This window comes from Loxodonta africana, unplaced genomic scaffold (genome assembly GCF_030014295.1).
Source record: "Loxodonta africana isolate mLoxAfr1 unplaced genomic scaffold, mLoxAfr1.hap2 scaffold_85, whole genome shotgun sequence".
Taxonomy (NCBI): Eukaryota; Metazoa; Chordata; class Mammalia; order Proboscidea; family Elephantidae; genus Loxodonta; species Loxodonta africana.
Window position 1 is genome coordinate 220,555 of NW_026975592.1, and position 10,582 is coordinate 231,136.

Sequence of the window (10,582 nt, forward strand, 5' to 3'; positions counted from 1 at the left end):
TGGAGCAAAGTGTACTCTAGAATCACCAAACAAGGGACTTGCAGTCCTTTCTCTGATGTATATCCTGAATGTATGCACAATGAGCATTGGAATAAAGTACATGAAAAACTATCAAAAGCACCTATCAAAGGGCCTAACCACCATCAAATGCTCAATAAATGTTAGTTTCTGGGCCTTGTTTTGATCAGTGATCTGCAAAACTTGAAAATCCTCTTTCACAGTTTACCACAGATATGATCCTTCCTATCTATTTACATCATCACTTTCTGGCATAATGAACAGCCTAAGCTACCCTTGTCTTCAAAAAACTTCTCATGGCATTTTTTACCTCTGTGTTTCTCACTGTATAAATGATAGGGTTTAACATGGGGGTGAGGACTGCAAAAAAGACAGTTACCAACTTGTCCACTGGATAGGTGGTCACGGGACGCATGTAAGTGAATATACAGGGCACAAAGAAAAGTACAACTACAGTAAAATGGGAGCCACAGGTGGAGAGGGCTTTGTGCTGCCCTTCAGAGCCATGGGATTTCAGGGAGCACAGGATGACTATGTAGGAGATGAGTAGCATGGAAAAAATGAGCAAGCACATGGCCCCACTGTTGGCAGCCACCACCATTCCAAGTATATAGCTGTCTCTGCAGGCAAGCATCAGCAGTGGGAAGAGGTCACACATGAAATGGTCAATGGTATTGGGGCCGCAGAAGGGCAAGTTGATCACGAAGAGAATCTGCACTGTGGCATGAAGGATCCCACCAATCCAGGCCGCAACCACCAGGAGGTGGCAGAGTCCCTGTCGCATGATGGTAGTGTAGTATAGGGGCTTGCAGATGGCAACATAGTGGTCACAGGCCATGACAATGAGGAGGATGATCTCTGACCCTCCCAGGAATTGTTCCACAAAGAGCTGAGCCAGGCAGCTGCCCAATGAGATGGTTCTCCTCTGGTAGAGCAGGTCAATGATCATTTTGGGGGTGGTGACGGAGGTGTAAGAGGCATCTATAAAGGACAAGTAGCTGAGAAAGAAGTACATGGGAGCCAAAAGTGTGGGGCTGAAGGAGATGGTGATGACAATAAGCAGATTGGTCAGCACAGTAAATAGGAAAATGTACAAAAAGACAATGAAAAGTATTTTCTGCAAGTGTGGATTCTGTGTGTGTCCCAGGAGAATAAATTCAGTCACATTGTTGGGAGGCATGAGGCGATCCATTAAGGGAATGATGTCTTTCTGAGACCTGAATTACCTGCAAAAAGATAAAGAAAGATACCTAATTAATGGTGAAAGGGTTATAGTTTGAATTTCACAATATACAAATAGGGTAGTTGCCATAATTATGCAGCTTGTCCTTAGCACCCTTCACCATGGTAACTGGTTCAATTATTCTTTCCTGCTTCCTCCATGTGCTTTCTCCTTATTTTCAGAGACACCTAATCAACTATAAAGCATCTTCTATAGTGTAATTTACTGAGAAAATACTCGGCAATATACATGAGGGGAACTGGATTCTCATCCTGCTTCTGCCTCCGTGTGACTTTGCTAAGTCCTTTCCCTACGCTTCTGAGCCCTCCTCTGCACCTGGGAGCTTAGTAATCGTAACTGTGAAATGTATCCTGGGAGCTTCTAAGTACTGCACACAGGTAAGAGTTATTCCTTCTTCCAGGAGAATTTGCATTCGAGCCCCCAGTTCTAACTGCAGAATGAAAGACATTATTGTCTCCTGGTCAAGAAATATCTATCATAAGGCGACAGATTAGGGAATTTTGTAACCAGTTGGAAACACCCACCACAAAACATATGCTCTTCATGTCTGTTTCCTTGCTGTGCCTACTAAAGTGTCAAAGAATGTCTGCAGTGTCTGGCACTTATCAAGTGATGAACGCTTGGTGAATTGACACACTTTCTATACAACCCTGTGTAAGAATACACATGTTTTGCCAGTCTGTAAACCTAGGAACCCAAGTGCTCTGGTCCTTCCACTCTGTTTATTACTACTCTCTATGAGAAAAATAAACTTTTGGAAGGTAGTTGCATTCCAGTTTGATGTTTCCAGCAAATTTTGTGGGGTGAGTTGAAAATATTAATTGGCTCTAGGAAACAGCATATTACCAGATCATTGACTGTCAAGATAATTATAATTTTGGCTCATTAATACTGTTTATTTTATAAAATTATATTGCAATGTAATTTAACTTAGTTCCACTCAGTAAAATTACAGCCTTAATAAAATCAGATAAAACGACCAACCAACCAAACCTCTTGGATAGGTTTTCAGTCCACGAAGCTCTATCAAGAAAAGGGAATCCTTATTTCCAAAGTTTTAAGAATAGAATTTTAAGTTGGAGAAGAGAAAGAAATATATTTTTGGTAAGATAAATAAAATGTTGAATATATATGAATATATACATGCACATATATATAATATATGTACATGCAAACCTATAAAATCTACTTATTACATGTTCACTCATTCAATAGATATTTATTAGACTCTCATTATGTACATTAATATATATGTTTGACTACATGAAGTCATGAAAAAAGTCCTTGTTACTGTTTTAGTGATACCTCTCCCTAGCACTTTATTAGCAAAGAGCAATGGCTCATCCATCCATGAGATGAATGATCCTCCTATGTCTTTTGTGCTCCTGCTATATGAATTCTTATGCCTTCTTCTTCCATCCTGCCCAGCAGGTCCATTATCCATCACTCTTAGTTACAAGATTTTGCATTATTTATAAAGCGAGGATAATCATCCCATATTTGGAAGCATAAAGTTCCCAGAGAAAAGAAAAGGGAAAATATAAAGTAAAATTTATTCTGTAAAAATTATGTATTTTCTTTTCAAAGATAATCAGGTAAAGGGCTTTTATTTTTTAATTAGCCGAGATGAAAATCTTACACCTATGTGAAAACACAGTGCAGCAGCTTCTCTGCAATTTCCTTATTGCGAAGTGGACTCCCCCCAAAAAAGTAAAATGTACATAATGGAAAAATAAGGCATTATGTATAAAAAGTAGTTTAAAAATAGCTATGAAGAAATAGAAATCACTGCCTTTTTTATTTGGTGCAATAATCTCCTAGGAATAATTTTTTTTTTTTTATGAATAAACCCTTGAAAACATTTTAAAAGGAGAAAAATTGTTATGTACAAATATGTTCAACACAATTATTAATAAACCAATAAAAAAATAAAACTGTATGACATGTGCAGCATTAGAAAAACGGTGAGGCCAAATATTTTGCATTTCATGGAATGGTGTATAACTTTTAAAAGGGATTTTATTTTTTTTTTAAGAATTGTGTAATGTCATAGGAAAACTCTTCTCATCATTTAAGTGGGACAATTTGCATCTGAATTTGGACATCTAATTTGATTCTAACTAATTTAAATATATTTCAATTGAAAGAAAGGAAAATAATTTGAAATGTTATTTGGTGGTTGTGGGAGGCGGGGTGGAAGGTGACCATACAGTTTTAAGGTCCGTTTAAATCTGAGATTCTATAATTATATTCTTTTCTCAAAAAAAAAAAAAAATTCTCACCTATGAACTTATCTGACACAGCTTCATGCCCAGGGCCCCAAGCCACTGTTAAATCACCCAGACAGAAATAGGAAATAAGTAAAGTTGTAAGATTTAAAGTGCCAATAGCTCAGCTACAATAAATCTCTTTGCTGATTTATAAATGGCACCTTTGAATAATTCCTTTCTCTTGAGGCTTAAAAGTGTTACTACATATCCTATTTGCAGGCAACTTCTCTGAAGTTTCTTAGCTGTAGCTAATGAGACCTCAGGAGTATTTCATCATCATTAGCAGAACTTGCCAACCACCCAATTATTTCCAGTTACCTAACTGAACATCAGAGAACTTTTATAAGAATCCATCTTTAATTTTTAAATTCTTCCCTAAGTCTACAAGAAGAAAAATCACATGACAAGAGAAAAAAATGAGTTGACCACTTAAGAATAAATGAAAAGATATTAGAATCTGGATATTTTGATAACAAATTAGCTTAGTGGGCAGTTTCTAGGTGTTTGGCATTATATAAACAGCTGCTATCTTAGTTATCTAGTGCTGCTATAAAAGAAATGCCACAAGTGGAGAGCCTCAACAAAGAGAAATTTATTCTCTCTCAGTCTAGGAGGATAGAAGTCCAAATTCTGAGTGCCAACTCTAAGGTAAGGCTTTCTTTCTCTGTGGGTTCTGGAGGAAGCTCCTTATCATCAATCTTCCCGTAGTCTAGGAGCTTCTCTATGCAGGAACCTCAGGTCCAAAGATTGCACTCTGCTCCTGGCATTGCTTTCTTGGTGGTATGAGTTTCCCAGGTCTCTCTGCTCACTTCTTTCTTTTCTATCTCAAAAGAGATTGTCTCAAGACACAATCCAATCTTGTAGATTAAGTCCTGCCTCATTAACACAACTGCCACTAATCCCATCTCATTAATATCCTAGAGATAGGATTTAAAACACATAGGAAAATCACATTAGATGACAAAATGATGGACAATCACACAATACTGGGAATCATGGCCTAGCCAAATTAATACACATTGAATTCAATCCATGATATTCCACACTTTAGCCCCCAAAACTTCATGTTCTCGCCACATGTAAACCACATTCACCCCATTGTATCATAGCAAAAGTCTTAAGCAACTCCAAGTCCCAAATCCAAAAATTCTTCCTCATTTGCGAAATCTAGAATAGAAGCTATCTGCTTCCAAAGTACAATGGTGGAACAGGCACAAATTAAACATTTCCATTACAAATGTAAGAAATTGGAAGGAAAGAAAGGATAATAGGCACCATGCAAGTCAGCAGAACACATTACATTTGCCCTTAAGGCTTTGAAAATAATCCTCTGTTCTCTGAGACCATTTACACAAAGGCCCTATCCTCCAGATCTAGCTATTGGCCATGCTTTCTGGATTCTGAGTGGAGGTCCCTCGGCCCTGGGCCTCTGTTCCACCTTCCAGGCCCACTGGGACAGCAACTCTGCTCCTTCAGCTTTAGGCACACCATTCTCCTAGTCCATCTGAGTGGTGACTCCACTCTTAGAAATACCAGAGGCCATGGCTCCACCCTCTGAGACCCCAGAGGTTGTGGCCATACCCTTTGAGACTGAGGCAGCTTGTTTTCCTGTGTTCCTTGTCTTTTCAGCTTCTGCCTCCTGGTTTCTTGTCCTCTCAGCCCCTAGGGCCTCACAACCCACATCTGCCCTGCTGGGGAAAGATTTCCAAAGCTCTGTAGCTCCACTGATAAGTATCTGGAGGCACCCCACACTGCCAAGAAGCCTACTGCCAAAGGCCGTCAGCTCTCTCACTTCGTGGGTGGGCTCCAGTGTCATCTCATGCTGGACTCCTTGTTCTGCCACTGCTGGTTCTCTGCCACTGTTTCTTGCCATCTGTGCCATCTCCAGTGTAACAGCTCTCTTCATTTTCCTCTGAATCCTCTATACATTCACTGTTTCAAAACTGCTTCCACATTTTAGGTATCTCTTAGAGCAGCACCCCACTCTTGGTACCAAATTCTTAGTTATCTATTGCTGCTGTAACGGAAATACCACAAATGGGTGGCTTTAACAAAGAGAAATTCATTCTCTCACAATCTGGGAGGCTAGAAGGCCAAATTCAGGGTTCCAGCTCTAAGGAAAGACTTTCTCTGTCCTTGGGTTCTGGACAAAGGTCCTTGTCATCAATCTTCCTGTGGTCTAGGAGCTTCTCTGTGCAGGAATCACAGGTCCAAAGATGTGCTGTGCCTCTGGCATTGCTTTCTTGGTGGTATGAGACCCCCATGTCTCTCTGCTCACCTCTGTCTTTTCTATCTCAAAAGAGGATGGCTCAAGACACAATCTAATCTTGTAGATTGAGTCCTGCCTCATTAACATAACTGCCATTAACCCCATCTCTTAACGTCATAGGGACAGGATTTACAACACATAGGAAAATCACATCAGATGACAAAATGGAGGAAAATCACGCAGTACTGGGAATCATGACCTATCCAAATTGATACACATGTTTTTGGGAAACACAATTCAATCCATGACATGTATGTAACTATCTGACTTTTTATTTCTTCCCTATAATATTTTGTGTCTTTATCGAGCTACCCTTTGTGTTGTTCATAATTTTTAAGTGTTGTATTCAGGTATGCAGGAAGAGACAGATATGATCCCTTCATACTGAGTACATTGTTAAGTACTTCCTCATAGCAGTTGATTCTCTAATCGTGGAATTAGACTAATATGATAACGAGGAAATAATTTCATATCTTGAATTATTTATACACAGAAGTAATTTATACACCGAGCCATTTTCTGCAGCCTTTTAAATTGAGTCAAACACTAACCCTATGTAATGGGAATGACACAGCTATCAATATTCACATTGTATAATCAGGAAAACTAAGACAGGGAATCAGAAAATTGACTGCCAAGGTAAAAGAAGAAACTAATCCTCCTGAATCCTGGTTCAGGATTCTTATTCTTAGGTTATTGTTTTACAGCAGAAGTGTCATGGCACATTTATGTTGACATCCATTTTGAGTATATTACAAGTCACCTATTAAAAATAATAAAATGCCAATGTTTGAAAAATTACTTTTAAAAACAAAATAAATTCAGTTCAGAAACATTCCTATATGGGACCGCATTTATTCACCTATGTTCAACTGTGCTGTTTAAATAAAAGAAAAAATAAATTGTGTTTAGCTTCTGAATTGGTTCAAGAGGGTACAGTCACTGTGAGCAGCATGTGTAGTGGGAGAAAAATAATTTAAGAAAGCTGTCTGTGACCATGTGACTAAACTGATTTTGACTAAACATCTGACTATTATAGTGCTTGTCATGGCAGGTTCTATAGTTTGACAGGGGATGTGAAACTATACAAAGAACTCTAATGAATATGGATTTCCATCTGTGAAAATGTCTTCAACTTTGTCTTTCAACTCTGGAATGAAAGTACAGAATCAGAATTAGTCAAATTAACATGTACTTCCAAGGTCATTTTGCCCATTCTCCTAAAAGATTGAAATCCATTCACAGTGACCCATGAAATTGTCATCTAATCTCTACTAAGCAACTAAAGTGGTGAGGAGAGAGATTTCTTTAGACTCCCTTACACCTGTCTAGTCTAGTTCTGCATGGCTTAGCGTAGTATGAAATAGAGAAAGGGCAGAGTCTACGGTTGTTGTTGTTAGTTGCCTTCAATTTGGCTCTAACTCATGGCAACCCTATGTATAATGGAACAAAACACCGTCCAGTCTTTCACCATCTTCAAAATCTTTGATATATTTAAGACCTTTTTTTGGCTATTGTGACAATCATTGAGGGCTTCCCTTGTTTTCACTCACCCTCTACTTTACCAAAAAAGATGTCCTTTCTAGCAGTTGGTTTTTCCTGATGATGTGTTAAAAGTAAGCAACGAAAACTTTCATCATCTTTATTTCTAAGGAGTATTCTGATTGTATTTATTCTAAAACTGTTTTGTTTACTTTTCTTGCAGTCCAACGTATATTCAGTATTCTTCACCAACACCACAGTTTGAATACATCAATTCTTCTACGGAAAAAAAAAAAAATAGGTTTAAATCAGTCAGGGTTGGCTCTGAAGGTAATTTTTCAAAAGGGGTGTTCCTGAAGCTATATCAGAAAAGCTTGTTTCCAGAACACAATTCCAAGGAAAGAGTGGAAAAAACACTGGATAGACAGTAACATGGATTTTCAAACTGGAAGATAAATTAGAATAAAAACAGGAGAAATCAAATATGCATCAGATCACAGTTGGGAAGAAACCAGTTGAGCTACAGTTTCATGTTTGACAGATTTAGGGACTGATTCCACACCAAAAAGAAGTGTGACTGCCAAAGTGTTCATCTTACGGCCAACTTCATACATTTCAATCAGCAGAGGTCCATGTTTTCAAGGCAATAAAATCTTCAAGAGCAGAGGTCTTATCTTCAATTGTTTAGTCCAGGCCAAAGATCCTTTCATCAAAGGAAAACATCTCCTGAGTTGTTTACCAAAAATGGAAATGTTTAGGGTGGTGGGCTGTGGCCAACTCTTGGCCTGCAGAAATATAATTGCTTATGACTCTTCCAATTTTACTTCTTCCAAATGAAGTAGAATTAAATAAAACAATATTTAAGGAAATAAAAATGGAATGAACAGAATCAAAGAGCTTGGGAACACCTCCTAAGTTACCTAAGTAAACTACCTATAAATATAGGGAGACCTATATAAGATCATATAATGAGATGGGGGCACCCCAAAAAAAACCCACTGCCATCGCACAGTAAGGAAAAAAAAACCAGTGTCTACTGATCCTGAAGCTGGTGTTCTTACCCTCCACTGTGTTTCACAGTCATAATATCTTGCTAATTATTGTTGCATCTTAGAATCCTCTGACTTCTCGAATAAAATGTATGATACCCATGAGGTGGGAGGCTAGAATACTATGTCAAAGTGTCCTATAAAGACATCTATGGCATACATTCATCTCGTGGTTGCAAACTTTGTTTTTTAAAAGAACCAAAACTTATTTGCAACAAAGTCTTATGAATTAGGTAAGTTCTTTAGCTGAGAAATCTTCCCTTGACCAACTGAGGAGTAATGATTTCTCTTTTCTTGTACGCCTTATGCTTAAGCCATCTCTGGAAGCAGTTTGCAAAGAGGAGTCTCAGATATATACTTAATAATGTTAGATTCAAGTAACAACACAGTGAATTTTTAATAGTTAAATTGATATGTTACTCAGTGTTTGGGGGGAAAAAAAGAACAGCATGTAATTACCACTAAGGAGCCATGGTGACCCAGTGATTAAGAGCTAAGTCTGTTAACCAAAAGGTCAGCAGTTTGAATCCACCAGCTGCTCCTTGGAAACCCTATGGGGCTCTTCTACTCTGTCCTATAGGATCTCTGTGACTCAGAATCAACTCAAAGGCAATGGTTTTTTTGTTTTTTTCTTTGTTTAAATGATTTTAAATCTAACAAAATGTCACTTCCTATGACACATGGAGCCCTGGTGGAGTAGTGGTTAAGAGTTTGGCTGCTAAACAAAAGGTAAGCAGTTCAAATATATCAGTCTCTCTTTGAACTATAGGGTACTATAGGGTTGCTGTGTGTCAGAATCAACTTGATGGCAACAAGTATGACATAAAATTAAAAAATATATATTTAAAAAAAAAGACCATAACTAAGTATAACTAAATACTAGCACAAAAGAATTATATGTATAATGAAAAAGTCACAGGATGTGAAGTGAGAATATTTGAGCTCAAGGCTGATTTATTTGTTCTATGATCTAATTATTTAAATTTTATGACCCACCTACTTTTTTTCCAGTAAAATAATAACATTAACTAAATTTCAATGTTATAGGGTCATTGTGACGACCAAAGGACACTTTAAAATTTCACTTAGGTTTAAATACAATGAATTTTTATTACTGACAGCTTTTACTTGTCAGAACAAGAAACCCATATAATTTTAAACATTGGTATATTGTCAGTGTGCTGAGAGAGTATTAGCAAGTATTTTCTTTCTAAACTGTATTCTGCACTGTCCTAGATACCAGTAGCCACCATGGGTTCTGAAGTAACAACAGCTTCCATGTGCAAGTCAGTTATACAACTCTGCAATTAGAGAAGAGAATTTGCAATTTGTAACAAAGCAAGAAAGGCTTCGATATAAAATAAAGGCTGCCTTTGATCCTGATACAATTTGAAATGGTTGAAAGAATATGGGATTTGCAATTAGAACAAATGCAGATTCAAATAGCTCTGCCTCTGACCTTGGGCTGATTATTTAGCCCTTTTTAACTTAATTTTTATCATCTGTAAATCAGAATAATTGTTGCAAACTGCGATGTGAAAGATCACTTTTGTGTGGCCTCTCTAGCCACGGTCTTGTAACCCCCAGCAGCACTCCGTGGTAGGATAATTTTGGTCCACCAAAGGGATTGGTCAGTTTTGCTACCCAGCTGGGCTTGAAATGAGCCACATCAAATGGGGTAAAGAAGAGATCCCACTGCCACCAAAGATTAACAGCCAGAAGCCAGCACATCCTTTGGACCTGGGGTTCCTGTGCTAAGAAGCTCCTAGAAGAAAAAGACCAACAGAGACAACGAGCTATAACCCTGAAGATGGTGAGAAGTGGTGGGAAGAAAGAACTGGCAGGTGAAGGCTTGTTGGGCTTCCTGGCCCATGAAGAAAGTTGAGTGCCTTTGGGTAGATGCCTAGGACCAGGGAGAGGTGTGCCTGTGAACACAGCTGGGAAGAGTCTGCCCTGATGGAAGAGCTGTATCTTGAATGTTCTTGGGCCTGAATTGTAACTGTTACTTCCCTAATAAACACCATAATCGTGAGTATTGTCTGTGATTTCTGTGTGGCCATTGCAATGGATTACCGAACCCAGCAGAGAAGTAGAGAGTGTCATGCAGGGACAGTTGGTATCAGAATTAGTAAAGATGGTGGAGAAAGGAGTCATATCTGACTTCCGCAAGGAATCAGGCTTGGGCTGTTGGCTTTGATTCTCCTTTCCCCTTGTGAAGTTAGAGGAGGTCAGACACACCTCCATGCCATTC

The 10,582-nt window shown here is 38.4% G+C and overlaps 1 protein-coding gene across 1 annotated transcript; it reads right to left on the reverse strand.

Moving 5' to 3' along the window:
* Positions 1 to 266: 266 nt before the first annotated feature.
* Positions 267 to 2,737, reverse strand: LOC100675450 (olfactory receptor 4C3D-like). Its single transcript, XM_023542680.2, has one exon. The coding sequence runs from the start codon at positions 1,208 to 1,210 to the stop codon at positions 284 to 286; it is 927 nt and encodes a 308-aa protein (XP_023398448.2). The 5' UTR covers positions 1,211 to 2,737; the 3' UTR covers positions 267 to 283.
* Positions 2,738 to 10,582: the final 7,845 nt, after the last annotated feature.

Excerpts from the sequence above, each read along its gene's own strand:
- LOC100675450 (XM_023542680.2), bottom strand. The coding sequence starts at position 1,210 with ATGGATCGCCTCATGCCTCCCAACAATGTGACTGAATTTATTCTCCTG.